This window comes from Onychostoma macrolepis, chromosome 03, assembly GCF_012432095.1.
Source record: "Onychostoma macrolepis isolate SWU-2019 chromosome 03, ASM1243209v1, whole genome shotgun sequence".
NCBI classification, from domain to species: Eukaryota; Metazoa; Chordata; class Actinopteri; order Cypriniformes; family Cyprinidae; genus Onychostoma; species Onychostoma macrolepis.
Window position 1 is genome coordinate 35,909,659 of NC_081157.1, and position 27,776 is coordinate 35,937,434.

General features: G+C 38.0%; 1 protein-coding gene across 3 annotated transcripts; it reads right to left on the reverse strand.

Moving 5' to 3' along the window:
* Positions 1 to 607: 607 nt before the first annotated feature.
* Positions 608 to 26,100, reverse strand: ap2a1 (adaptor related protein complex 2 subunit alpha 1). Of its 3 annotated transcripts, XM_058771296.1 has the most exons (22): positions 25,331 to 26,100; positions 21,435 to 21,646; positions 16,606 to 16,799; positions 16,145 to 16,274; positions 15,899 to 16,000; positions 13,343 to 13,602; positions 12,876 to 13,044; positions 12,628 to 12,765; positions 12,369 to 12,551; positions 12,139 to 12,236; positions 11,739 to 11,970; positions 11,463 to 11,651; positions 10,071 to 10,204; positions 9,627 to 9,689; positions 9,128 to 9,199; positions 6,153 to 6,235; positions 5,238 to 5,328; positions 4,995 to 5,117; positions 4,799 to 4,915; positions 4,634 to 4,703; positions 3,106 to 3,240; positions 608 to 2,581 (listed from the first exon to the last, which is right to left on the reverse strand). In XM_058771296.1, the coding sequence occupies exons 1-22, from the start codon at positions 25,395 to 25,397 to the stop codon at positions 2,504 to 2,506; spliced, it is 2,940 nt and encodes a 979-aa protein (XP_058627279.1). In that variant the 5' UTR covers positions 25,398 to 26,100; the 3' UTR covers positions 608 to 2,503. The 3 variants fall into 3 exon arrangements, with proteins under 3 accessions (XP_058627279.1, XP_058627280.1, XP_058627281.1); XM_058771297.1 differs by lacking the exon at positions 9,627 to 9,689; XM_058771298.1 differs by lacking the exons at positions 9,128 to 9,199; positions 9,627 to 9,689.
* Positions 26,101 to 27,776: the final 1,676 nt, after the last annotated feature.

The window sequence follows — 27,776 nt, forward strand, 5'->3', positions numbered from 1 at the left end:
CACCCTCAGATTCCAGATTTTCAAATAGTTTTATCTCAGCCAAATATTGTCTGAAAATTGAAGAAAAAAAATTCAAAACCTGAAAGCTTATTTATTCAGCTAAAGAAATTGACCCTTCTGACTGGTCCAGGGACCCATATTGGCTTCCTGGATAAATTAGGCCCACCTAATCATGAACTTAATATTAATCTGTATTTTTCCACAGTATAAATCATATTTAGGTTATCAAGAAATACGAGTTATACTGCGAAACAAATAACAGACGGAGAACATTTATTTTCTTTTAAAATTGACAGCATTTTTTCAACCCACCATTATAGTAGTTAGCTGTATAAATCCTAAAAAAAATTTTTTTTTAAACTATGACTAATTTCTAGTCAGAATGAAATAGTGTCAAGGTTGGTAAAAATTTAACTTTTGTTTTTACCGGTTATTATTTTTAAACCCATGTCATGGCCACTTTACATCTTAGAGATGGAGTAGGGCCTATACCTTGTTGTGAGACAATGACTTATTTTGTGCTTTGTGCATGTGTGAGATTCAGCTGTCAGCCCACCTGATCTCTGTGCCCATCCCTACCACACACACACAAAAAGAAAACATCTGGTTCGAGTATATGGCATAATTTTACTTTCACATTATTCAGTACAGAGTAAATTTAATCTAACACAGGTATCTGACAGGTTGAACAGCGATACACTGGGGCTGCATTAGCTAGCGGATACTGCATAGACACGCGCACACACAGAAACACACACACGCCATGACTGTGACTCTAATCAACTACAATGACGATGTCCCCAGTGCTGCATCACTGCATCAAGGGAAGCGTGACCCCCAGCTGAACTAATATGACAATGTCGCATAAATTCCATTATATTTTTCACATGGATCACACAGAATAACACCACACACTCGCTCACCAAACAATGCTGACCAAAATTGTTATGATCCCTGTACGTGATTGACAGTTGGCAGCTGCTTTGGTCCAGTGCTCCCCCTTAAGCCCCCGTCCTCTAAGCCTAAGAATGTGTGTACAACTGCGTGCCTGTGACGACTTTTCACAAACTAAGTGCTTTCCCAGGTTTTATCGCTGCAAAAGAAAATATGGGTCTCCAGCTGTGGCCACTCACTACTCAGAGTTAATAGTGTGTGTGTGTTGTGTAAGGATTTAGTAATGAGGTAACCACTATCTATTATTCATTTCAGTAAATAACTGCACTGGAAGATGTTGTCCTCCAGATGTATTTTTTTTTTTTTTTTTTTAAACGATATTACAAAAAAAAAAAAAAAAAAAAGAAAAGACATTTACATGAAGGTCCACAACAGTTGCACTCTTCATGTGCAGAAACTCACACACTGGCGGACCTGACCCTCCCTCTGCTTCATTTCCTCTTTCTGATTCTAGTTCCTCCCCAGTTTGTTTAACACTGTACGACTAACCTGAAACGTTATGCCCATTCACTCGTAGTACAGAATGGAATGTCCAAAACAAGAGCAAAAACATTAGACCATTTAAGAAAGCATACAAACACACTGACAATATACCACTATCAAAAACAAGAAAGAGACATACAAATGCATCCATGAAGGGTAATCATTTACATGGTTTATATATATTTATATATATAGAGATTTCTTTTTTTTTTTTTTCAATAAACATTGTCAGATATGGGGGTCAGGACGAGTACTGAATACATAGGACAAGAACAGGAAAAAGGGGGTGGGACTATAAAAGCCTTTCCTCTCAAAGCCTCTTAAAGTGCACTGGCCATTTCTACGTCAGAAGGAACGTACGTACGGTGCAATAAACTGGAAATGCATGTGGTATCTCTCTTTTTTTTTTTTTTTTTTCTCTATGTACACCAATGGCTCTGGATGTGACCGATTTCAGTTGAGGAGGAAAATGAGAGAGAAAGCAATGGGGGTTAGTGATTCTGGCCTCTTTTAGGGAAGTGCTGTTGCGTTAGTGTATTGAGATTGTGTTTTCTTGTCCTGCTAATAGTCTTATAGGGAATGTTCCAAAGAAACAGCTAATGTGCAGTTTTTGCGGTTGAAACTTTGCGGATAATACGGGAGAGAGGGAAGACTTGCTCCACTTCCATCTTTTTGCTTTAATTTTCTCCCTCCCCCCTCAACCCACAACACACACACACACACACACACACACAAGCTGTCAACACAAGCACAGGAGTTGATCATTGAACAGGCAGGACGGAGAACGGAACTATCACCATGACTCTTTCATACATGTACGAAAAAAACATGCACGCTTCCTTTCGCTCCATTGCTCACACACAGGTAAACACCGATAAAAACAAGAAAGGGCAGCGCTGATGATAACAACAGTAATAATAATAATCATTATCAGAAGGACAGTAATATGGCTGCCAGAGGCTGACAGCTACTTTTTCCCTTATGCATGAATGCGTTTTGTAGATTCTTTATTCTGGGGTCTCTCAGGAACGCTGGTCTGGTCTGGGTGTTGGTTCTAGATCACTCTCTAGAACTGTTCTGCCAGCAGCTCACAAAGACGCTTGGAGACAGTGTCCTTACTGCTGCGCACGGTTAACCGGTACATCTGAGCGAGAGAGAGAAAGAGAATAAAGAGCGTTACAAAATGTAAACGGAAACACAAACAACTGAAAAAGACATCAATTGTGCAGATTGACGCTCATTCTGCTGTCCGAATGCGTGTCTGATCCTTACTGCCAATACAGAGAGACTAAATGTAAACTTGCACAATGGACAAAGGAAACTGCACAGATACAAAGAGAAGGACGCTGCTGTCACGCCAAATCAACTGGGTTTTACTACCAGACATGGAGTGAATCACAAGAGCGGGAGGGAGGGAGGATGGGAGGTGGTTTGAGTTGAAAGGGGTGGCAGGATGATTGCGTTACCTGCTCCCCAGACTTGAGTTGCATCAGCAGGCACAGAGACACACAGACAACAGTAAGATGCAATAAAACTGACTTGGTGAAAAGTCTGTGCTCCATAGCAGCAGGGAGGGACTTTTGATGCTTGTGGCATTTCTTTGTTTTTGTTAGCTTTTGATTGTGTAATATGGATACATATTTGCTTAAAACGAATGTCTGTTCATACCTGAGCTTGTGCGTTGGGCTCGAGTCTTAGCAGAGAACCCACTTGCTGGGCCTTGGTTTGGATCACTCCGGCACACACAAAGTTCTCTGGGTTCGGATCCACATTCTCCAAGAGAGCCATGCCCAATCCCAGTAACTATGAGACAAATGGGTGAATGGAAAAGATGAAAAAGACAGACAAGACGAGAATCAAATTAAGTGGGCTCATCTCTACATAAATTCTACATTACCCCTCTAAATCGAATAGCTATAACTAAAGTAATGTTCTGCCATACTAATCTTACAATTCTAGCATAGGGATGTTGCAATACACCGGCATCGGCGATTACCAATATATGTGATGGACCACAAAACCAGTCTCAAGTGTCAATTTTCGAAATTGAGATTTATACACCATCTGAAAGCTGAATAAATAAGCTTTCCATTGATGTATGGTTTGTTAGGATCGGACAATATTTGGTCGAGATACAACTATTTGCAAATCTGGAATCTGAGGGTGCAAAAAAAAAAAAAAATCTAAATATTGAGAAAAATCGCCTTTAAAGTTGTCCAAATTAAGTTCTTAGCAATGCATATTACTAATCCAAAAAAAAAAAAGTTTTGATATTTATGGTAAGAAGTTTACCAAATATCTTCTTGGAACATGATCTTTACTTAATATACTAATGATTTTTGGCATAAAAGAAAAATCTATAATTTTTACCCATACTATATATTTTTGGCTATTGCTACGAATATACCCCAGCGACTTAAGACTGGTTTTGTGGTCCAGGGTCACATATATTCAAACAATGAAATATCATGTTAATATTGCACCTTAAGACTGGTTGCCACCTATTGTAAAACAGATGGAAAAGACAACGATGCAGCACGTAGCTACTTCTGTCACAAAATCATGTCATAGATGACAGACGAAAGAGACAATTTACTTATTACTTTTGTTTTTTGGATTCTGTAAAATTAGACATGTCAGTCTGCAGGAAGAGTTCTTTTAGTAAGGATTTGTTATAGTATAGGATTTGTTCAGTTATAGTTCATTTATTTCTTCCTTTGCCCCCCCTACACTCATATTTTGATTCAATGGTCAAAATGAGAAAAAACACCAGATAATCTACAACATATTCCAAAATTTGTAGCATATAGTGCAAAATATACTGGGAACTGTCTCCCACAATGCAATGCACGCGATTTGATCGTCCATTTTCCTGTGAAGAACGAAGCTAAATTAATATAGCCATTATCTATTCTTGATTAACAATTCTATTGATCTTAAGTTAACACTTTTCATACAAACTTAGATTAAAAGTGCAAAAAATATTTTTTTTTGAGACAACTGATAACTGGACACCGAATTAAACAATAAATGTGATCATGTCATCTGACAATTTTGCATACAACTGTTTGAAAATGATTACTGTTTTACTAGCTATTAAATAAACAGAAGCCAGAGTACAGTATATAGTATAGTGTACAGTACACAGCAGGCTAGTATGGCATTACAAAGTCGGTATGAAGTTGTGTAAACCCACCTTTGCTTTGAGCACTTCGGTGTCCATGGCATTGTTGGCCTTGAAGATCTTCTGTGCTTCTTGCTGAGGCCTGTGAGAAGGGAATTTAGCATGTTTCTCATTTAGAGAACAGTTCGTGATGCATGTATACAGTAATTTGTCTTCTGTCTGCACACAAACACTCACTGGCTGAGCTGTTTCCAACGCTGAAAGAAGTCATGTGATGCCATCTCTGTGGGCTGGAAGAACTTGTTTATGGTAACAGGCAGCTTGAGTGAGAGATTCTGGAGCGCTCCACCATACCTGAAACAGCACATCAACTAAGTAAATCTGTGTATGCTGACTCATGGTCATAAACTGTTTAAATGCATGCATCTGTTACCTGAACTTGATGTTGAGCAGTGGTGCTTCAGTAAAGTCAGTCAGACACTCAATATTGATGACCTGCTGCACCTGAGCACCTCCTTCTATGAGAGGCTCCACTGGTTTAGCCTGAACATTGATCTGTGGGACCAGTTAAGGAGATAAACAAACCACCAACACACTCTGATAATGTACACGACAAATAACACAATGTGTGTAAGCAAGAATGAACATGAGTTTTCATGTGTGGATGTGAAGGATATGAGACTGTAGCTCTCCTGGGCAGGTGACTGTGGTCGTAAAAGTTACAAACTGCACTGACGTCTTATTGCCATAGAACAGATACATCCGCCCTGTGAGGAAAGACAACAGACACAGGTCAAAGATGAAAAGGTGTTTAAGCATCCAAGGTTTAATACAGCTTTAAATTGTAAAATAATGACCATCATACATTTTTACTGTGATTAACAGAAGAAACCCACTAAAATGACATTCAGTGGACCAATAATTTATACACCAAGGCATTAAATGACATTAAAATAAGGATCAAAGTGCAGCCCCCAAAAACGAATTAACTGAAAATTCAAAAATCTTTACCAATCTTTGCCACTATCCTATAAATCACTAGGTTTTACCCATTTGTCAGCAAGATTTCAATCATTTAAAATATAATACAATTTCACATGATCGCTTTTTCTTTTATATATTTTAATAAGCACAGGTCAGAATAACTATGTTGTTTAATTTTTGCATAAATACGTCACGCTAAATGATGATGGAATATTATTTCAATAATATTTTGGCATTTTATTTTCACAAAAGTTATTTCAAACATAAAAGAGGGCCGTAATTTGCATTTTAATAGCTTATCTATTTATATAAAGTATCTTTTGTACATTCAATTTTATGTAGGCACTAAAATAAGACATCTCATCTTTAACCCAAAGGCATTTTGAATATCAAGTCAAATATTAACAATGTAACATCCCTTTCAGGTTTTTATAATGCTAAAACAACAGGATAAAAATGAGCAAGAACTGTTCAAATGCGTATGCTGAAACTACAGTCTCTCGTAAACACAGGTTAAAAAACAATAAACTTAAAGACATAGTCCAGAAGTCTGCTGACATGAACCTCTAAATGATGCAATTACAATTTTGCAGATGTTGTGACTCACCCAGATTCTGGCGATATTCAGATTTTATGCCGATCTGTAGCAGCTGATTCTCAAACAGAACTCCATTGTTCTTGCAAACAAACCTGAGGGCAAGAGATAAGGGTGTGTGTGAGGCAGACAAACAAACAAACATGCGGGGACAGCCAGAAATGGTACTGGTTTTGTAATGGTGTATTCATGTGTTGTCAGAAAAATCAAAAACATGAGCTGCCCACTGGGCAAATTCACGTGGAAAACGCACTGCCAATTTTTTATTTGATCTATAAATGGGAGTCTGTGACCATTAGTAAAACAGATAAATTACCAACAGTGTTAGTAAATTATATAATTAGTTTCTGTCCATGCTAAGGGACTCGGTTATATAAAAAAATGTGGCATGTATTCACTCTAATAGGCAAGTAAAGCCATGCAAATCAATACTGGAACAATGACTTCGCCTTAAGGAAACCATCCGAGGAGCACGTGAATGCAGCATAAGACACTGAGAGGAGGCTGGGTGTTGAGACGGTGACAACAGAGACAAGAGACTGTAACCTGAAGCCTAAGCAAAAAAAAGACCTCAATGCTCCCGACCGCTGTTTACCATGTAGTGCCATGGTCTCATCTCATAAAAAATGTAAAATAAGTATTGGAGCTGTGAACTAGTGATTAGCTCAAATATAGCCACGAAGCTTATATGGGACATCTAACAGTAGTATCTACAATGTGCAAGCAGACACATGCTATTGGTTTCATTGACACAGAGATTTTGAGTGAGTGCCAACTCACTCAACAACTCGTTTTCATTTAAAACGTATAATTTGGTCCCCATAATTAATAGTCATAATTAGTGTTGTCACAGTACCAAAATTTCAGTATTCGGTACCGATACCAGTGAAAATCCACGGTAAAATAATACTAAATAATAGTAATATATTTCTGGCACAATGTCTTTAAGATAAATGTTTATTTTGACGGGTTGCCGTGAATACATTTAAATTTCTGTGTGTAGCTATATGATATGACGCTGGTTTTACTCAATGAAACGGTAAAATGTTCGTGAAGTGACTCTTAGAGCAGTTCTATAGATGTTGTTTATGTATTTATGTCCTCACTGAGATGGCAGATGCTGAAATCACCGCGAGCGTCACGCGCACTTCAGTGTATGTATTAAAACAAAAACAAAAACGCACGTCTCTCCCTTTCATTCACTCACACAGAGACGCGCAGGATTCATATTTGAACCGACTTTTGCGGCTTAATATTTACAGATACTAGTCCGTGTCGCGATTTGATTTAAGTGTAATGACCTACTTTTGATCAATTCATCCAAACTTTGACAGATTCCGTGGCATTTTGTGCTAAACTGTAAATTCCTTTTTTATAACTGGATTCCGAGATTCCATCCACGTTTTCTGCATCGCGGAAATCATAGGGCCGTACGTGTCAAGAACCAGGTTGACCGGGTACTCGGTACCACCGGTACTTAAAAAAACCTGGTACCGTGACGTTTTCATTTTTTTTGTACCGACTTGGTACCGAAGTACCGGGTCTTTTGACAACACTAGTCATAATAGAGATTACAAATCTGAGCTGTCAGAATAACATAAGATAGTATTTCCCAACATTAAATAAATAATTAATTTTCTCCGCATATAGTCATTCACAAGTTTTTTTTTTATGTTTCAGAAAGAAGTCTAATGTGCTCACAGATGCATGGTGATTATTCACGTAAACCCTCGCTGGATATGTAATAAATGAACATAAAGAGTTGAGAATGAAAATACTTGTGTAACAGTAAATTGGTTCCGTGTGGCTCTTAAAGTGATAGCGGGCTAATATTCCTGCTGCGACTGTGTGCTTTATATTAATCAAACAACAAAAGACAAATTCAAAATCACTCACTGCTCTTGACTGAAGGACTTTTGTAGCTTTAATAAGAAACAAAGGAAGTTTAATTCTTACAGTGAAGACTATGCTGTTTTATTTTACATTAGGTTATTCAATTTCTCTAGTAGGCTGTTAACTGAATACTTTAGACTGGCATAAAAAAAAAAAAAAACTTAAAGCACAGTTTGTTTCATTTTTATGTTTTTTTTTAAATTCTATTGTTTTCCTTTGCTTTTTTATTACTGGCAGTTTAATTATTTTCAATAATTTTGAGGACCTTTTTTGTTTTATTTTTACTAATATTAGTAACTCTAGTATTCTGCTGTGGTATTGAGAATCGTGTGATATTTCGCTGGTCTCGAAAATGTAGATGTCATAGCAACCTTATTTACAGAAAACATATATTTGATATATATCACTATCTTTAAATAAATCTTTCATATAAAGTTTTGGTCATATGGCCCACTAATAATCATTTTAAATAACCGTGATTATGATTTTTGATATTTTATGATAATCGAGCAGCCCTAAGTCAAACATTACAATTTAAAATAACTGTTGCATTAATATTTTAAAACGTAGTTTCAACCTTTGACAGAATTTTCAGCAGTCATTATTCCAGTCTTCAGTGTCACATGATCCTTCAGAAATCATTCAAACAAGCTGATTTGATGCTCAAGAAACATTTCTGATTATCACTGTTGAAAATATTCTTTGATGAATAGAAGATACATAAAAGAACAGCATTTGAAATAAAAATCTTTTCTAACATTAAAAATATCTTTCAATCACTTTCAATTACTATAATAAAAGTATTTCTTTAATAAAAGTATTTCTTTAAAAAAAAAAAAAGTGTTTACTGATCCACCCAGACTTTTTACTTGAAAAAAAAAAAAAAAAGACCGAATAGCAGTTCCCACACTACATGCTTAAGATAAACAGTATTATTATATAAAAAAAATAAATAAATAAATAAAAAAAAAACACATTTGTCTGTGGTTATTTTTAACTACATTTTGCATTCTGTCTTCCAATACAAGAGAAGAAATAATATGAGAAAGGCTGTGGGTGAATGGAGGGAGTGAAGTGGGCGAGTGAGCTCTTACTTGTTGAGCAGTTCGTTTGACTCGGGCAGAGGAGGAGCAGGATCTTCAGAGACCACAGAGGGGGGAGCAGAGCTGAGAGACCAAAAGCGAAGGATGCAGAGAGTGGAGAGCAGCCCCAGGAGATGAAGAGAGGGGTGAGAAGTGTTAAGTGTGAAAAGGCACAGATGGTTAAAACAGATTAAAGATGTTTGAAGGTGGTGAGCCAGTAGAAAGAGAAGAAGTGCAGAGTGAAGCCAAAGTAGGTAGAAAGAGGAGAGAAAGAGACAAAGGCAGAGGTTAGTACCGGCATTACATCCGCGGCCAATAAAATGTTAGCAATTAATAATACCACCACACAGCACCCAAATAGAAAATACTCCACAGACACAAACAGAAAAGAACACATTAACACAACAACATCTATAAATAACCAAAAAGTTAAGTGTTTATATATGACTATTGACTGTCAATAAGTTTTGCTGTAACATATTGACACTGTAGTCTACCACTGGCCCCTTACTCAGAGTCACCAGGACCCTCAGCCAATAGGGAGTCAGAACTTTCAGTGGGGGGTTCCAGATCTCTGCCATCGTCCAATGAAAAGCAAGGACGTGAGACGCACATACGTTCACGCATACACACAAACATGTGCGCGCACACACACACACCAAAATGAGGGAGATGGAAAAGGGAGGGAAAGAGAAAGAGAAAAAAAGAGGCAAGAAAAGAGAAAGACAGTCACATACGCAGCAAGATAAAGGACACAAGATTACACAACACACAGAGAGGAAGACAATAAGAACGAGCGGTAGAAAGTGAAACGACAGAAGAGCAGAAAGCCTGACGGACGTATATACGAGCTCTGAACATGTTAAAATATTAGTGCGCTTCACTTCAGTTAATTAAAGCAATAAATGCACAACGAACTGAAAACAGGATGCTAATGAACCAGATCCTTATTTACCTCAGGAAGCCATCATCATTGACGCCAGCCTCTGAGAAAACATCGACCAATAAGCTGCCTGCGCTGGGAGCGGCGGCGGTAACAGGGGGACCCGTGCGGAGCCCCAGCAGATCGGCAGACGGGGACGGAGTGGACTAAAAGAAAGAAAGCATTCATTACATTGGATTTTGGATTAATAAAGACATGCTAAAGAGCTGAATGTCTAATTAGAAAGCATTTGAATCAGGATGTGTTCAGTGGAAGGGTGTTTTCTCAGGGATTGTTCTATATTTGCTGACTCACTTCCCTGTACAATGCAAACATGTGTGCATGGCTCCAACGGCTGAAGTCTGCCACGTACTAGTTTCAGCCTCAGCCCACAGACTGCCCACAGTACATGCACTGACCATCTGATGCATATTGCCAACAAAAATGATAAGAGATGCCTGTTCTCCAATCTGATGAGCCAGTCTGACGGGAAATAAAGTCATATCTACAAGGTACTAGGTTGATAAAATGAGTACTATTGAGGAAAAACATTTTTGAGCAATGTCTGTGCTTATTCTGTTTAGGTGGGCAGAAATTTTGATCATGCCAGTCTATTACTGTGCTGTCACCTATCACAGATAAACTTGATCCTAAAAAGCATGGGAAAACAAAACTAAATGTGAACAATCACTTTTGAAGGGATAGTTCACCCAAAATTGTAAAAATTCTGTCATCATTTTTTGCTAGTAGCAACTGTTTGGTTACCAACCTTCTTCAAAATATCTTCCTTTGTGTTCAGTAGAAGAAAGTCATTCATATAGGTTTGGAAAAACAAGGGTGAGTAAATGACAAATTTAATTTTTAGGTGAACTATCCCTTTAATATCAGTCAGACAGGCCTTTCTTGTCTTAAGTGGGTGGTTCTTGACCAGCGTAAGCTGCAAAGTGGACCAGACCCAATGTTTATAGCCAAAAGGCTTGCTATACTCTCCCATTCAAAAGTCTGTTTTTGTAAGAAGTCTGTTATGCTCACCAAGATTCATTCATTTGATTTTAAATACTATTATTGTGAACAGATTACTATTACAACTATTATGGTGAAATATTACAATTTAAAAAATGTTTTTCTATTTTGATATATTTTAAAATGAATCTCATCCCTGTGATGGAAAATCCATATACTCCAGTCTTCAGTGTCACGTGATCCTTCAGAAATCATTCTAATATACTGATTTGCTGCTCACTTTTTCAGGATTCTTCAATGAACAGAAGGTTCACATGAACAACATTTATTTGAAAAATTAATCTTTTGTAAAACTATAAATGATCAATTTTGATTAATTTTTTTTACGGCAAGGATTGATTAAATTGATCATACTGACCCCCACCTTTTTAACAGTAGGGCATATATAAAAATGTTTCTCACAGCATTAGATGCAGCAATGGCAGAGCTGTCCCCTCCTCTGTCTCCCCCTCCATTGAGTTCTCCTCCCTCTCTCTTTCCCTCCTCTAGCTCATTCACAGACACGGCTCCTGGTCCCTTCTTCTTTTTCAGCTTGGCCAGGATGGACGACTCTCTCTCTGGGAATGGAGGCATCTCCTCGAGCACTGTGGCCTACAGTTACACACAGTGACACAGATGATAATGCAAATAAATGGTTAGACAAATCAAAAAAGTGAGTACAAAAGAGTGTGATCTCACCAGGACATCAGTGCTGGCGATGGAGGACAGTTTGAGATACTCCACAGCTCTCTGCTGCAGCTCGACATCACTGTTCCTGATCTGGCTGTCGGAGCGCAGCACTTCCTGAATGGTGCTCTTTGTCTCCGGGAACAGATTAATGAACTTAATGTAGGCGGAAAGCAGCAGGGCGCGCGTGGGGACTGAACACAGGTGAAACTTAGAGTGGAGCAGGTTAAACTGAACCAAAGGACTAGTGAGACAGAAGAACAGAGGGGTGGGATGAGAGGCAACAATTTGAAAATTTCAGATTATAGGAAAGATGAAAGAAAAAAAGTAAAAAAAAGAAAAAAAGAGGACAGCATTAGTAGAGCAATAAGATTAAAAACACATCCAAAGTGTGATGTCAGAAAACGCTCACCTGGAACGAGGATCACCAGCAATAAGGTTACCAAACTCTCCCAGGATGTAGCCTCCAACCTTTACCATGTTCTCGTGACAAGCTGGAGCCTGCAAAGCCTGTGGAAATTGAGAAAAAAAAAAAAAAAAAAAATGAACAAAGAGAGTTGCATGAAGTATCGTAATGATGGTGGAAATCAATTTTCTGAATGTGCATAAGAAGTGACAATTTGAACATCTGGTGCCATTTACCTCAAAGACCGTCTTGGCTGCATATCCCTGCACATCGTCACGGTTGATGACGATCTGGATGACGCGGTACCACACTTCCTCACTGACGTAATCCCCAGCAATACGGATTAGGTTCAGAATGGTATCCACATACCAGGAGTAGTCTACTGCATATTTCTCTGCCAGGATGGCCACCTTCAGTACCTACAGACACAGCAGTCACACATTAAAACAACGACCTGTGGCTGAAGAGACATGGAAGAGATGAAGAGAGACGCACCATTTCCTCTCTGATTGAGTAGTCGGCTGTCTCCAGGTAACTCAGCATCTCGGCGACAATCTGCTTGGCATTGCTGCGGTCACACATGGCATAGAGGAGGTCAGCAGCTCTCTGACGCACGCTGACATCCCTCTCGGTCTGCCAGCAGAATAAATAGAATTAAATGGTTATAAACAGTGTCCATGAATAATAAAAGGATGAATCTGCTATTAAAAAGCCTTTTTATTGTAAAAATGCAGAATCTATACCTTCAGGGCATTGATGACAGTCTCTATGTGTGTTTTAACTGCCTCATGGGAAAACTCGGAGCTGGCAAGGGTGCACATGCTTTCCAGGGCCAGGTAGCGCAGGTTGGTCTCTCTATGCTGTAAGAACTGCCCCAGCTGGTTACATGCCCGCACAAGAAGATTCGGCTCGCTGTTGAGAAACAGGCCATGAAGAGAGTTTGAACAAAACAGATAAATGCTTAATACAGATAAAATCATTGGAACACTCATCAGATCATTTTAAAGCGATTATTTAAGAAATACAAAAGAACAAAATTTTTTTAAAATATAAATCACTCGTGAATTATATTTAAAAAAATATAAATCACTCGTGAATTATATTTTAAAAAATATAAATCACTCATGAATCCATATGTATGAAAATTGTTCCTAAAATGATCTGTGCGTTTTTAAAGGGGGTAAAAAAAAGAAATGGAGGCAACTTGCACCTGTCATAGTGAATGATGAGAGAAATGGCTTCAAATAGGATGGCATTCTTGGCATTGGAGTGCTGAACCTTCTTGGATTTGGGTGGCTCTTGGGCTTTGTTGAGGATAGTTTCCAGACACTCCACCAGCCGTCCCTTCACGGCACCGTCCTCAGGTGGTGGGTAGCACTGCAGAAGTCGCAGCAGCTTGCAGGACAACCATGGAGCAGGAACGAAGTAGTAGGTGTAGTCCTGCAGGTCAGTGGAGGCTGAAGAGACAATCTGAGAATGGGAAAAAAAAACAAGAACGAATCAAAAGATAAGAACACATGAATCTGGGGCTGCAAAGAACTGAGCATTTCATAAAACTGCTGTCAAATGAATTTAAGTGGCAAAACATTGCAAATAAACAAATAAAAAAACCTGCTACACAGCTATGAAAAGCTGGCAAAATGAACCAACAACAGACTTTAGCTGCGAGTACAAAAAATTTGCACTTTAACACAATGCATTATAAAAAATTTTTTTAAATGTTAATCTATGAAACATTTCTATTGTTATCCTTTTTACACTGAATGAACATTTTATATTTAAGTTAAATATACATCAAGGATCCATTCATTTGATCAAATATATAGTAAAACAGTAATATTGTGAAGTATTATTATCATTTAAAATAAATAAATACAGCAGGTAAAATAAGTATTCTAAAGGTGCTGTTGACATGAAATTTTCACCAGATGTCGGCAACAACCCAAGTAATCCATACATACAAAGAAAAAAAATACAAATAAATTCAGAAATTAAGTTCCGTGTAATAAAATGGAATGACCCAGGGGAAATGTATTGAACACGCTTACTGAAATTTATTTAATACTTCGTACAAAAGTCTTTGTTGGTAATGACAGCTTCAAGATCCCTCCTGTATGGAGAAACTAGTCGTATGCATTGCTCAGGTGTGATTTTGGCCCATTCTTCCACACAAACAGTCTTCAAATCTGGAAGGTTCCATGGGCCTCTTCTGTGAACTCTAATCTTTAGTTCTTTCCATAAATTTTCTATTGGATTCAAGTCCGGTGATTGGCAGGCCATCTAGCAGCTTTACTTTCTTTCTCTGAAACCAATTGAGGGTTTCCTTGGCTGTGTGTTTGGGATCATTGTCTTGCTGAAATGTCCACCCTCATTTCATCTTCATCATCCTGGTAGATGGCAGCAGATTTTTATCAAGAATGTCTCGGTACATTTTTCCATTCATCCTTCCTTCAACTATATGAATTTTGCTGGAGCTACACCATGATGTTTTGGGGTGATGTGCAGTGCCATTTGACCTCCAAACATGGTGTGTATAATGGCATCCAAAGACTACAATTTTTATCTCATCGGACCAGCCTATATTCTCCCAGTATTTCACAGGCTTGTCTAAATGTTGTGCAGCAAATTTTAAACGAGCTTCAACATGCTTTTTCATTAGCAATAGAGCCTTGCATGGTGAGCGTGCATTCAGGCCACGGCGGTTGAGTGCATTACTTATTGTTTTCTTTTAAACAAATCTACATGCTAACTCCAGGTCGTTCTGAAGCTCTCCACAAGTAATCCTTGGCTCTTGGACAACTCCTTCTGATAATTTTTTTCACTCCTCTGTCAAAAATCTTGCGAGGAGCACCTGGTCGTGGCCAGTTTAATATGAAATGATGTTCTTTCCACTTCCGGATTATGGCCTCAACAGTACTCACTGGAACATTCAGAAGTATAGAAATTCTTCTGTAACCAATGCCATCAGTATGTTTTGCAACAATAAGGTTGCGAAGGTCTTGAGAAAACTCTTTGCTTTTACCCATCATGAAATGTTTCTTGTGACACGTTGGTCATGAGACACCTTTTTATAGGCCATCAGTTGGGACTGAAGCAGCTAATATTAATTTCCACTGACAAGGGGCAGGACTGCTTTCTAATTACTGATAGATTTCAGCTGGTGTCTTGGCTTCACATGCCTTTTTGCATCTCCGTTTCTTCATGTGTTCAAAACTTTTTCCCTGTGTCATTACACTTTATTACACAGAACTTAATTTCTGAACTTATTTGTTTTGCTTTCTTTGTATGTATTGATTACTTGGATTGGTACCGACATCTGGTGAAAATTTCATGTCAACAGCATCTTTAGAAATATATTTACTGAGAAAAATGGTGACGTGTTCAATACATACAGCGGGTAATATAAGTATTGAACACTAATACTAATACTTTATATTCTAATATAATGATTTACTGCTTAGGAAACATTTATTATTATTATCATCAATCTTACAGTTGTACTAATAAACATTTTTGTGGAAACTGATTTTTTCTTCAGGATTCTTTGATGAACAAAGTTTAAAAGAACAGCATTTATTTCTAAATTGATTTAACCTATTTATTATGCCCTTGCTGAATAAAAGCAAGCAGGCATGCATTCATTCATTAAATGCATTTGCATTTCCACCAACCTCACAAACCCCCAAGGGACTCCAAACCATTCAGAAATTTCTGGCCTATAGGCTCATATAAACACATACGTGCACGCACGCACACACACACTCACCCTGCTGAGTCGTGACACAGCAAGCGACACACAGGTCTTGAACTCATCAGGGTTCTTCTGGCTGAGACAGGTGATCAGGGAGATCGCAGCAGTTACCACACCCTGAGAAAAGAACAGAATCAGAAATCAGTAAGAACCCAACAAACACAAAAAAACATGTTGATCGATAAGTGTGTATATCTTACATACATCAAAAGATATGTGTATTAACATCATGAGGTTGTGGTTTCTATGTGCCAGACTCACCATGTGCTGGTCATTGAGCAGGTGCACCACTCTAGAGGTCCATTCTCCCATGAGCACCAGGTCTGGGGAGGTCTTATACAGACGGAGCAGACAGAGAGCAGCTGACTGCTTTACACTGTCCATCGTGTCCCTGTCATTAGAATAGGAACTACATCAGCCATCTATAGCAAAAACAATGGGTTTTGCCTATAGTGACTTGCTAGAGTAAAGCAAGTTTATATATATAGTATAAAGTATAGGCTATAACTGGCACTAAAACCCCAAATCATAATCTCGGATACTAAATGCAAGAAAGCATAATTTCACTTTTCTTACATGTGACACACCACAAATACACACTTCCTTTTTTCCAATTTTAACCCTCTTCTTCTCCTTATGCAAGGTCCTTCAATCTAAATCCCTCAACCTGAATCCCTAACTTTTGCCCTCTCACTCAATTTTTCCAGCCAAAAGTTGCTCACCCAGCCACAAGGATGCGAGGAATCTCTCCGGCGAAGGCCTCGGCCATCTCTCTGCTGCCCACGTTGGCAATGCAGTGCAGAGCCAGACACATGAAGGTGGGGTTTCGGCTGGACAGGTCGTTCTTGATGGCATTGTTAATCAGCCTGATCAGTTCACTGTTACTGTTCACCAGCACAGAGATGAAGAGATATCCCTGGAGCACAGAAAAAGAGGAAGGAAGAAAAGAAAGCTGATGATTATGATATCTGTTCTGCACACACACCGACTTAGGCCAAATGAGCGTACGGTAAATCTGAAATGAAGACAGCGTCACTGAAGAACCGTCATCTTCAAACAGGCTCAGAGTGGCAGCACTGCAAGGTCTGTGGAAAAGCACTAAACCACGGGAGAGAGATTTTCCCCCTCGCTGAGCTAATGTGTCTCCCTCACTGCTGCAAGGCTTGAAGCTCTCTTGAATTGCTTCTTTTCCACTCTCACTGCATTGTGATGTTGTACGTGCTTTTAAAGTCTGGAGGTTTGGAGGAATGTGTCTTGCAAGATGATCAGAATCATCTGAATTCTACTATAATCAGCTAGCAAAATTCAATCATTTGCTCCATTCAGTGTATCGCAACTCCATTATTACAGTTCACTGAATTGATCAAAAATACAATCTTCACTCTGGAAGCCTTTGCTTAGATTTTCACAAAAACTCTAATTGCCTGTTTCTGGATGATTTTTGCCATTTATGTTCATTTTTCTTTCTCTGTCATGTATCAGTACATACCTATATTATAAATTATAATGCCTTTTGCTGAACAAAAACCCAGAACAGAAATTCAGCATCCAAGACATAGCATATCATGTATCAGAAGAGCAGTGGAATTTTCCGGCTAATGGATGCGTTGAAACAGTTAGCTGTAGGCTGTGACTCATTGTTTAGTTTGAGAGACCAAATCTTACCACACAGCAGGCCGCTCGGTGACCTAAATCAGGTTTGGAATCCATTTTAATGTGCTTATAAGTCGTATTTAAAGAATCACAGAAAACTGTAAGACGCTGTAGTGAAACTGTTTATAGAGTTCTATATAAGGAAATTGGTGTTTATTTGAGTGAAGAACCTTTGCTGAATTTTTGGGCTGGGCTCACAGGAAATTGAATATTGTATTGAATGTATTTGACCCGTATGGGAGGAGTAGGTCAAAACGTGGTGACATCAGCACATTCTTCAGCATTATACTACAATGTCTTGCAGTGAAAAGGACTTTAACAAAGGAATAACAAGATGCATGACCTTAACTTATTTCTAGTTTATGGCAGTGTATAAAATTACAACAGGAAGCAAACGACCTTGTGTGCTGTGTGCTCTACAACCCTTCCACAATTCATTAGCACTATGTAAATCTCCTTCATTTTACCTTGTACAGCATTATCCAAGAGCAAATACTAAGGCCATGTGGAGTTTAGTGACAACACATGTTGTCTAGTTTGCATTGTAAATATTATTTTAATGCTTTTCCTTTTCAGGGACAATGATAAGCTGCCTCAAAATGGCCCTCAGTTTGTTGTCCTTTTTGTACCGAAACATGCTCAGATCGCCCAGATTCTGCCCGGCTTCTGTCAGTGTTACCCTGTGGAGAGCTGCGTGGCTGATGGGAGTGTGGCAGCTAGAGTGGGTGTTTGATCAGCAGGAGATAATTAGACCTCATGGTAGGCCTACATGGCATGGAGTGTCACTAAGCCTCTTTGACAAGCTAAAAACACATCTGTTGCTGACTCTCACTTGCTAGGGCCACGCAGGGCCATGTTCACATCTAGAAAAGCTAACTTTCACAAGGGTAAAACTGCAGAGTAATAAACTTCAGATACTTTTGCTACACTAATGTTCAAAAGTTTGGGGTCAGTAAGATTTTTAAAAATGCTTTTGAAAGAAGTCTCTTTATTCTCAACTAGGCTGCATTTATTTGATCAAAAATGCAGTAATATTGTGAAATATAAAGTTTAAAAAAAAAATGCTATTCAGTCCTGTGATGACAAAGCTGAATTTTCTGCAGACATTACTCCAGTCTTCAGTGTCACATGATCCTTCAGAAATCCTTCTAATTTGCTGCTCAAGAAACATTTCTAATTATTATTAATGTTGAAAACAGCTTAAAGGTGCCATAGAATGCATTGATACAGTATTTTAAATTGTTCTCTGATATCTACATAGAAGGTATGTGGCTTAGGTAAGGGCAAAAAAATCTCCGGTTTTACATGTTCATTTACAACCCTAGGATTTGTCTCTACAATGAAATGGTCTGTTTCTACCTTATTTGGAAGGGTCATGAATAATAATGTTGAGCTCTGCTCTGATTGGCTGTTTCACAGTGCGGCTCATTTCAGTAGCTCATAGCAGGAAGGAAACACAGGGAGGAAAATATATATTTCAGTACTTTCTCGCGCAGTTATATCGTCGGGTAATTATACTGTATATAAAATGCGGGCACCAGGGAGCCGCTATTAATATGAGGGGCATTGAAACTGCTTTCGAATGCACGATCGCGTTTTAGTTTCACTTTCGAGATTCGCGATCACACAAACTCTGTTTATACTATGGAGCAGAAGTACTTACCACACATTTTACAAGATCAGATGCTTGTCAGTGGTGCTCAGGATCTGTAAATAATTCGCCATCATCCTCAGTCATCTCTCCTTACACTGTTTATGTGGTAAGTGAAATCTGACATACTGTAATGTAACAGGCTACTGCTAGCAAGCTAACCATGTCCCTTTATTGGCTCGCGTTATTTTATTAGAACACGTTATTTGCTTTCCGTGCCTTTTTGAATACAGACACCAACCCATCCCTGCACTTAACATCCCCTGCACAGCCTGGAACGTAACGTTTATTTCCATGATCTGCCATTTTCGCTGTTGTCCTCGCTTGTTTCTTCACAATATTTGCAGAACTTCTGATGATTCGGCTTTGCAGGTTCGGCTGACCTAGAACATGGGCGGGTATACGTTATGCAAATGTTGGGGGCGTAGTGATCACAACTGTTATGTTCTGATTTGCCTGTTTTTCAGTGGTCTTTTTCATGCAGGAGATTTACATAAGGAGGAATCAATGGTGTTTGAGGCTCACGGTATGTCATTTCCATGTATAGAACTCTTATTATTTAACTATGCCAAGGTAAATACAGTTTTCCATTCTATGGCACCTTTAATATTTTTGTGGAAATATTTTTGTATAAATAGATAGTTCTATAGAACAGCATTTACATATAAAATAAATATTTTATAACATTATAAATACATTTTCTGACACTTTTGATTAATTTAATGCACCTTGCTAAATTCTAAAATTCTTTAAAAAAAATCCCCAAACTTTGAATGGTAGTTTATATTGACAGTTACACCTCAGAGGCTGTTAACACTGCACACTGGATCTGTTGGTTTCAACAGTGTAGTCAATATCCTACATATAATTTGCGCAATAATTACTTTCATGTCTCTATGCAGATAGATATAAGGGAGTATTTCTCATTGAAAAAAGAATGAGAAAACTGAAAACATTTAGACCCTGCTGAGGTTCATTCATGATATCTTGTCATGGCGTATAAAAGGCATGTATATGCATTGTTTGAAACCGCATATGTTGGCTTATTAACCAGTCAATGCATTGTGAATGCCATATGAATGCCAGGATAAATAAACAGATGAATTCAGACACTACTGCACTTTGTGTATCTTACAATCCTGATAAGCTAATATTTCCTGTACAGTTGTCATGTTTTGTATCTTTTCCTTACACCTTTGTAATAATCTGACTGTGAGCAGCAGTAAAGTGTGCAATAACTTACCACACAAATACATGTTTACACAAAGTCAAGTGTTAAAATTAGTGGTCGACCGATATTGTTTTTTTGACAGCTGATGCCGATATCTTGGAAAGCAGGGTGGCCGATGGCCGATATAATTTTAATGTTAATTAATATTTAAGAAATTTGAAATCATTTGAAAATGGATTCAAAAATAAATGTGTAAAATAAACACACTTATACTTCAGGTGATAAAGTATTTTTCACAAATAAATAAATATTTAATAATAATATAATTAAAAAGGAAGTAAACACTAACTAACAGGGCACTCAGTATTCTGGGATGTTTGTGTGCATTGGGAATCATATTGTCCAAATAAAGCCAAGGTAACACTCGTTTTACATACAGCACACAGTGAAAGTGACATGAATATGACAGTGGGCAAATGCATAAAGCGCAGCATAATTTGAAATCACGAGTTTAAAGTTTGTCGATCACGCGTTTCCTCCTGACCGATCATGCAAGATACAAATGCACACTTCACAAGATCTCACAACTGGATTCTACTAAGTTTGCAAGGTTTGTGAAATTAAATGTCCATTAGTCATTCAAAGATTTGTTTAAATGATAAAAATGCGTATTTGCTGAATGCCGATGGCAAACGAGAAAGTATTAATGTTTGCCTTTCTGTTACTAATAATATAAAAGCAATCGTTATAATACTTTTTGTTTACATTTAATTCCTTTGTTTAACAGTTCTATCTGATTATTAGACAGACTTCTATCCGTATAGACAGAACTGTTAACATCGACAGCGAACTAGAGAGAGAATGTGAGCACTGTGTGCTCAGGCGCTGATGCTCTCAGCGCAGTCAAAATAAAAGCCCTGACTCAAACCCATCGGCCAAACAGAAAAACTTGCCAAATATCAGCCGATATATCGGTCGACCACTAGTTAAAATTACAAAAAACAAAAAAAACCTAATTCAAGAATTTAATATACACATCCACGCACGGCAGGATATTTTGAGACGGTTCCACTCACAATCTGTTTCTCGGTGTACTTGTTGGAGCTGAGCAGGTTGACAGCCTCCATGTGGCCGAAGTCAATATCATGGCCCAAAAGGAAGATGAAGAGCAGCTTGCACACATACTTCTTCTTGCTGTATCCATCCAAAGCCTTGTCTCCTTTAAATTTTGAGCGGATGTTGGCCAACTCTTTATTTATGCGCTTTATCTCGGCCTCCTTACTCTTACCTGAGGAGAGAAATAAAAAACAGGATTTCAACTGACACTGCAGAGCAATTGGTTATCACTGGGTGATCTGAACATATCAGGAGACAACACAAGCTGACAAAATGCCCAGCTGCTGTTGATATCTTGCCTCAAATGGAGATAATTTGCATTTACCACAGTACAGCTTAGACAGTATGACTACACTGTGAGCTCTTTAGGCATTAAAAACATCCATATTTCCCTGCCTTTATTTTCACATTGAATTACTCTTGTATAAAACAAGATTTTCATAATATCATCCAAATCAGGAATCTTAAAAACAAAAACAATCTTATGTTTATGTTTATGTATATGTTTATGTTTATGTATATATATATATAAAAAAAAAAACTTATTACCAATTTACGTGATTGTCACTATTATGAAAGTTGGTGCGTTGAGAACGAAATAAAAGGAGGGTCAAAGGAGCAGATGATAAATGAAGAGGACAGGAAACCAGGAAAGATGACAGGAAATAGCAACCCATTTTTCAGGGGTATGGAGTTGAACAGGATAAAGATTAAGTGCCAATGTGTTTTAAAAAAAAAAAGTTTCCACAAAGGTCTAGCAAAACCAAACCACACAATACAAACATTACACCTCACTTCTTTGCATCCATGCATGATAAAATTCATGCAACTACGTATCCAAAATCCACCATAATTTTGTACAGCTCGTGACTTATTCAATGTTTTCTCTCATCCACTGCTACTACACCAACAACATACAGGTTAAACCATTTCTTGTGCTCGCTCCATCAATCACCCTTGGGTAAACCATCAGATTTCTTATTTGCTCCAATGTTATTCATGCACAACGGATGAATATTCACTCTGTTTTGTATATACACTTTTCAAGAAAGGATCTGATGACATTCTAGTGACTGCTGACACATGAGATAATGCTAGAAGGAAAATAATCCCTTTGCTAAATGTAAAAAAAAACCTTCTCCTGCTTATGTTGAACAGCTTTGCATGTAAGTGCTATTTTGGTGCAATATAATTCTATGAGTGTCCTGAGTCAATACCAGGGTTCTCACAAAAATACATTTCTTATGCACAAGTCAAACTAACTTTGACCATGCACACATGCTTTTATTGGTGTTGTAGTTTTAAATGATTCCAGTAGGACACAAATGAATTAAACTATGCTTGGAAATGCACTTTTTGATGAAAGCATCAAAATGTAAAATTTAAGTGACTTTTATATAACCAATATAATCTTATGGTTATATAAGATTTGAAATTGATGCACCAATGTTGCAATTATGGCAGCAATGAAGGACTGAATTAGCTTTTATTCGCAGAATATACTCTCATTCCACCAAAGTAACCTGACATAGCTGCAAAACAGCATGGGTCAACATTATTCCTACAATTTATGTAACTGTAGATGTTAACCAACTTAAGGTTCAAGCTGTGTAATGGCTGGCTTCTCTGTGTGAAAGCTTGCAGTAACATGCAATCTGATTTCAACTGTGGGTAACGCCAGTCATTGCTAACTCTCAGACAAAGCAACAGAATAAACACAGCAACAATCCTTTCTGCATATAGATAAAGAAAAGATCACTAACATGGTAAAAGCATCATAAAGGTGTCTCAGAGTGTGTAGTACTAAACACACCCACAAAAGTTTTCCAGGTGGCATGCAAAATGATGTACAACCTTTACCAAATATGGACTGACCTCAGGCATCAGTGAGCCAAATCTTATGGTTTGTTTGCTATGATTAACTCACTACCATGACCTCAAAATCAAATATCTGCCAGAATGTCAGCACATACATTGCATTCACATATCCTTTATTTCCCATTTGTGTTGTTCTCCAGCTCAAAATGATTCTGAAATGTATCTGAAAAGAGCTCATTTAAATAGTATCAGACAGTGACAAGCATCTGTACACTACAGAGTGATTCATGACTTAACACCGCAAATTGAGCAACACCACAAACTCTATAATATGGTAAAATGTATTTACCATTTATTCATTTGTTTATGAGCTAAACAAGAGTGTAGAGCAAGACAGACAGACTAAAAACAGGCTAGATTAAAACGCTTGAGCAATAGGTGTGAAATAATACAATGACATGGACCAACGATCAAATTACTAACAATATGGCGTATTGATGCAATGCATAAAAATTTATATTTATATTTTTAAACTTAAATAATATTTGAGAGTTATGTCAAATTGCCATTGAGGTGTCATCAAATATTTGATAAGTTTTAAAAACTGTATTTTTGAAATATCTTTATTTTTTGTACAAATCTTTTCCCCCCAACAGTTTAAATACTTGATTTTGTAGTCCTAATACTACTTTTGTACATTTTGGAGAGAACAAAGCCTTGACCATTGTCATTACTTATCTCATTGCACAAGCCAATGCAGAGCTGACATTAGATGATTGATAACTTAATGTGTGACTCATATGTTTTATCTAGGCTACATCATTTTTTGGTGGATGTCCCAACTGGAATACACAATTTTCTATGTCCAGAGTACAATTAAATGTCCATGTTATATTTTGTTTGCATTTGTGGATTAAACAAATGTAACAGGTTATGTAAAATAGCCACATAACATTGTAATATCGATATACTGATCACAGGTCCCTAAATCGAATCATATCATATCACCGCATGTTTTGAGGTATTGGAAAGCCTCATTGCTAAGAGGGAATTAATATCAGATTGTATAATGATAAAACAACCCTAGAGAGCACAACACCTTCCTAAAAACCATGCACTACCCACTTTAGTATAAAGGCTATGCATTTTTATGCAACTGGCCCTAAAATAAAATGTGACAATGAGGAGATTATGTCCAGAAAAACAGCAATCTCACACAGGTTACCTGGAACTTCATGTGTATGTGGTGCCAAAATATGATGCAAGATGCATACTACAATATACAGAATCCCAGTCAATATATGTGCAAAACAGTTCACTCATTCATCACTAATATCACAAAATTGATAGCTGGAATTGGAATTATGCATGTTTTAACACTCTCAGACGTTCAACAGAAAATGAGGACGAAAAAAGTTCACGAATATCAATCTTATTCTTCAAAACTCCACAAAATTACTAGGAACTCAAACTCCTACCACAAAGAAAGCCTTTCAAAAAATTCAAGAGGTAAAATTAGAGGCACAAAAGAGGCAGAACCAGAAGACTACAGACACATCTTAACCAGATGACCCTCCTATAACGCTTAGCTCAAGGCGACAGCTTGATAACTGGATTATCGTGAAAAACACATCTGAACCGAGTCCTCTTGGCGAGCAGAGATATCAACCGCTATCCAGCCAGTCAAGGTGACAAGAGCAACAGACACAAGCCATGCTGGATAAACCATCTGCAGTGAAACACACGGTTTTCGGCGGCGGCCTAGCGATAAAGCATCACTCCATCACCGGAGCTAAAGCTAACGGGCCTGGGTGATCGGCGCGATTACTATAGTCAACCATGACCTCTCTAGCCAAGAGCCATTCATCTGACTAGCACGATGTAACCTTTAATGCTGGCTAAAAAGCATCACGGAGCAAAGCAGAAGCCCTTTGGTTCAGTTTAGGGCGTAACGTTATATAGGAAGAGTTCAGCACAACCGTTCGCATAAGAAAATGACTAACGTTAATGGTGTTTGAGTGTGACAGGGGCAACTTACAGTTTCTGATGTCCGAGATGAACACAGCTAATCCTCGCATCCCGTCTCCCTTCGACACAGCCGGCATGTTTGCTAGTTTTTTTACTACAAGCCGGCTTCAAGGCGAAACAAATGACTTTCAGATGTTCAGAGGTGCAGGTTTAACAGGCGGCGGTTTGGGTTCAAATGCACCGAGCTAGCGGGCTAACTAACACGGACCCACACTAGAGCTGCTAATTTAGTCCCGAATTAAACTAAGCGCTCGTAAAGCACACAGATAAAGCAGCAGCGAGTGTTTATGAAGAAAAGAGGTGAATGCAGCGGGTAGAGAGAAGCTGGGGAGTCAGCGCGACTGCTGTTTCCGTTGGCTAATTCATTCAATCCCTTGAACTCTAGTCAATGGGAAAACGATGCAAGGCGTACGCTTACGTCGCGGCACTGACTACTTAAAAAAACAAGCCAACGTGTTGTTTTTAGTTTACGATTACGCGCCTATATGTCGATGGATGGTGTTGAAATAACAACTGATTCCTCTCTGACTTTGAGTCACGCACGGCAAGCTAGCCAAACAGCTAGCGAGCTGGCTAGCTCTATCAAATGTTAGAATACATCACCCAAATGACCGCGATAGGACAACGGGAAATCCTGCTCGCTGACGAACTAATCTGACAGACCTGTTTCTGGAGAAAAAGATAGCTCTGGGCTGTATTTAGTCGTCAATAATGTACGAGACTTTTCCCTCGGTCGCTGTACCCCGACGGAGCTCGTGACAGAACGGGCGCTGAGCTCGTTCTAGCGCTTCCTCCCCACATGTCCCGCCCCCAGCCCGCTTCTCCTGCTCTGATTGGCTAGTTTACTGTCAGACAGTACACCATTTGTCCGTTCATACGTCAGTTAATTTTTTTGTCCATTTTAATTGGCTTGAAAACAAGATCGACATTGTTGGAAGTATCAAAGTGCAAGTATGTGGGAATGGTGATAAATTGCTAAAAGAGAAGTTGTAAATCACATTAATTAAATCTGACGATTGGTTTTCCTGTTTAAATCTGATATTTGAAATAGCGTTACTGATTGTGTGAAGGGGATGAATATTAATATAATCATACGATACTTTCTATCTATCTATCTATCTATCTATCTATCTATCTATCTATCTATCTATCTATCTATCTATCTATCTATCTATCTATCTATCTTTCGTTCTGTACGTTCATTGGTATCATGGTATAAGCGTCTGTTAGAATCAAAATCACATTAATGTCTGAATATGTCAAAAATGTATTTTGAATGGTGGGTTGAGCTCATTTGCAAAGAGTTCATAAAATAATCAAATGCCTATTTGTTTGTCAAAAAAATTCTACACATGCTGCTCTATGCATGAATTAATAGCTATAGAATATGTAATTTTGTATTTTTTACATGACACCTTTTTCTTCCATCCATCCATTTTTAAAAACACTTCCCTAGGGTCACAGAGAAGCTGGAGCTCATATGGGAAAACACTGTATGGACATCACACCAGCTCTTTCAAATAATTTATTAAAGATGAAATCAAGTGTATTTGATAATAATTAATTATTAAAGGGTTACTCCACCCCAAAATGAAAATTTTGTCATTAATCACTTACCCCCATGTCATTCCAAACCCGTAAAAGCTTTGTTCGTCTTCGGAAGACAATTTAAGATATTTTGGATAAAAACCGGGAGGCTTGTGACTGTCCCATTGACTGCCAAACAATTAACACTGTCAAGGCACAGAAAAGTATGAAAGACATCATCAAAATAGTCCATCTGCCGTCAGTGGTTATGAAGCAATGAGAATACTTTTTGTACGCAAAGAAAAAAAGTCGACTTTATTCAACAATAAAGCAATATTCAACAACTTTTCTGGGCCTTGACAGTGTTAATTGTTTGGCAGTCAATGGGACAGTCACAAGCCTCCCGGTTTTCACCCGAAATATCTTAAATTGTCTTCCGAAGACGAATAAAGCTTTTACGGGTTTGGAACGACATGGGGGTAAGTGATTAATGACAAAATGTTCATTCTGGAGTGGAGTAACCCTTTAAGCAATAATTACTTATCATTAAAAATAATGATTATAGACCAGTAGCCCTGGTGTCTATTATAATGAAATGTCTGGAAAAGCTAATGGTGGGGAAGCTGAAGTCAGACATAAAGGGACAGCTAGATCCGTACAAGTTTGCCTATAAAGACAATCGGGGAATGGATGATGCTTTATTAATTACAACACACTTTATTTTGCAACATCTTGAAAACCACAAAGGCCTATGCTACACTGTAAAAAAAAAAAAAAAAAAAAGTTTTCTTGAGTTTTTGAGTTTTCTCAAATTGTTGTTTTAAATTTATACAACACAAATTAGAGAATCTCCCACAAAAATAAGTTGAGCAAACTCAAAAATCTGCTGAAGCTGGTTGCCTTCAAATTTTAAGTTGGCTCAACTTTTT

Bases quoted from the DNA above. Each gene is read 5' to 3' on its own strand.
- ap2a1 (XM_058771296.1), bottom strand. From the start codon at position 25,397: ATGCCGGCTGTGTCGAAGGGAGACGGGATGCGAGGATTAGCTGTGTTC. The intron at 12,766-12,875 runs GTATAGATTCTG...TTCTGCTGGCAG, and splicing joins CTGTCATCAATGCCCTGAAG to ACCGAGAGGGATGTCAGCGT. The intron at 4,704-4,798 runs GTGAGTGTTTGT...CCCTTCTCACAG, and splicing joins CGTTGGAAACAGCTCAGCCA to GCCTCAGCAAGAAGCACAGA.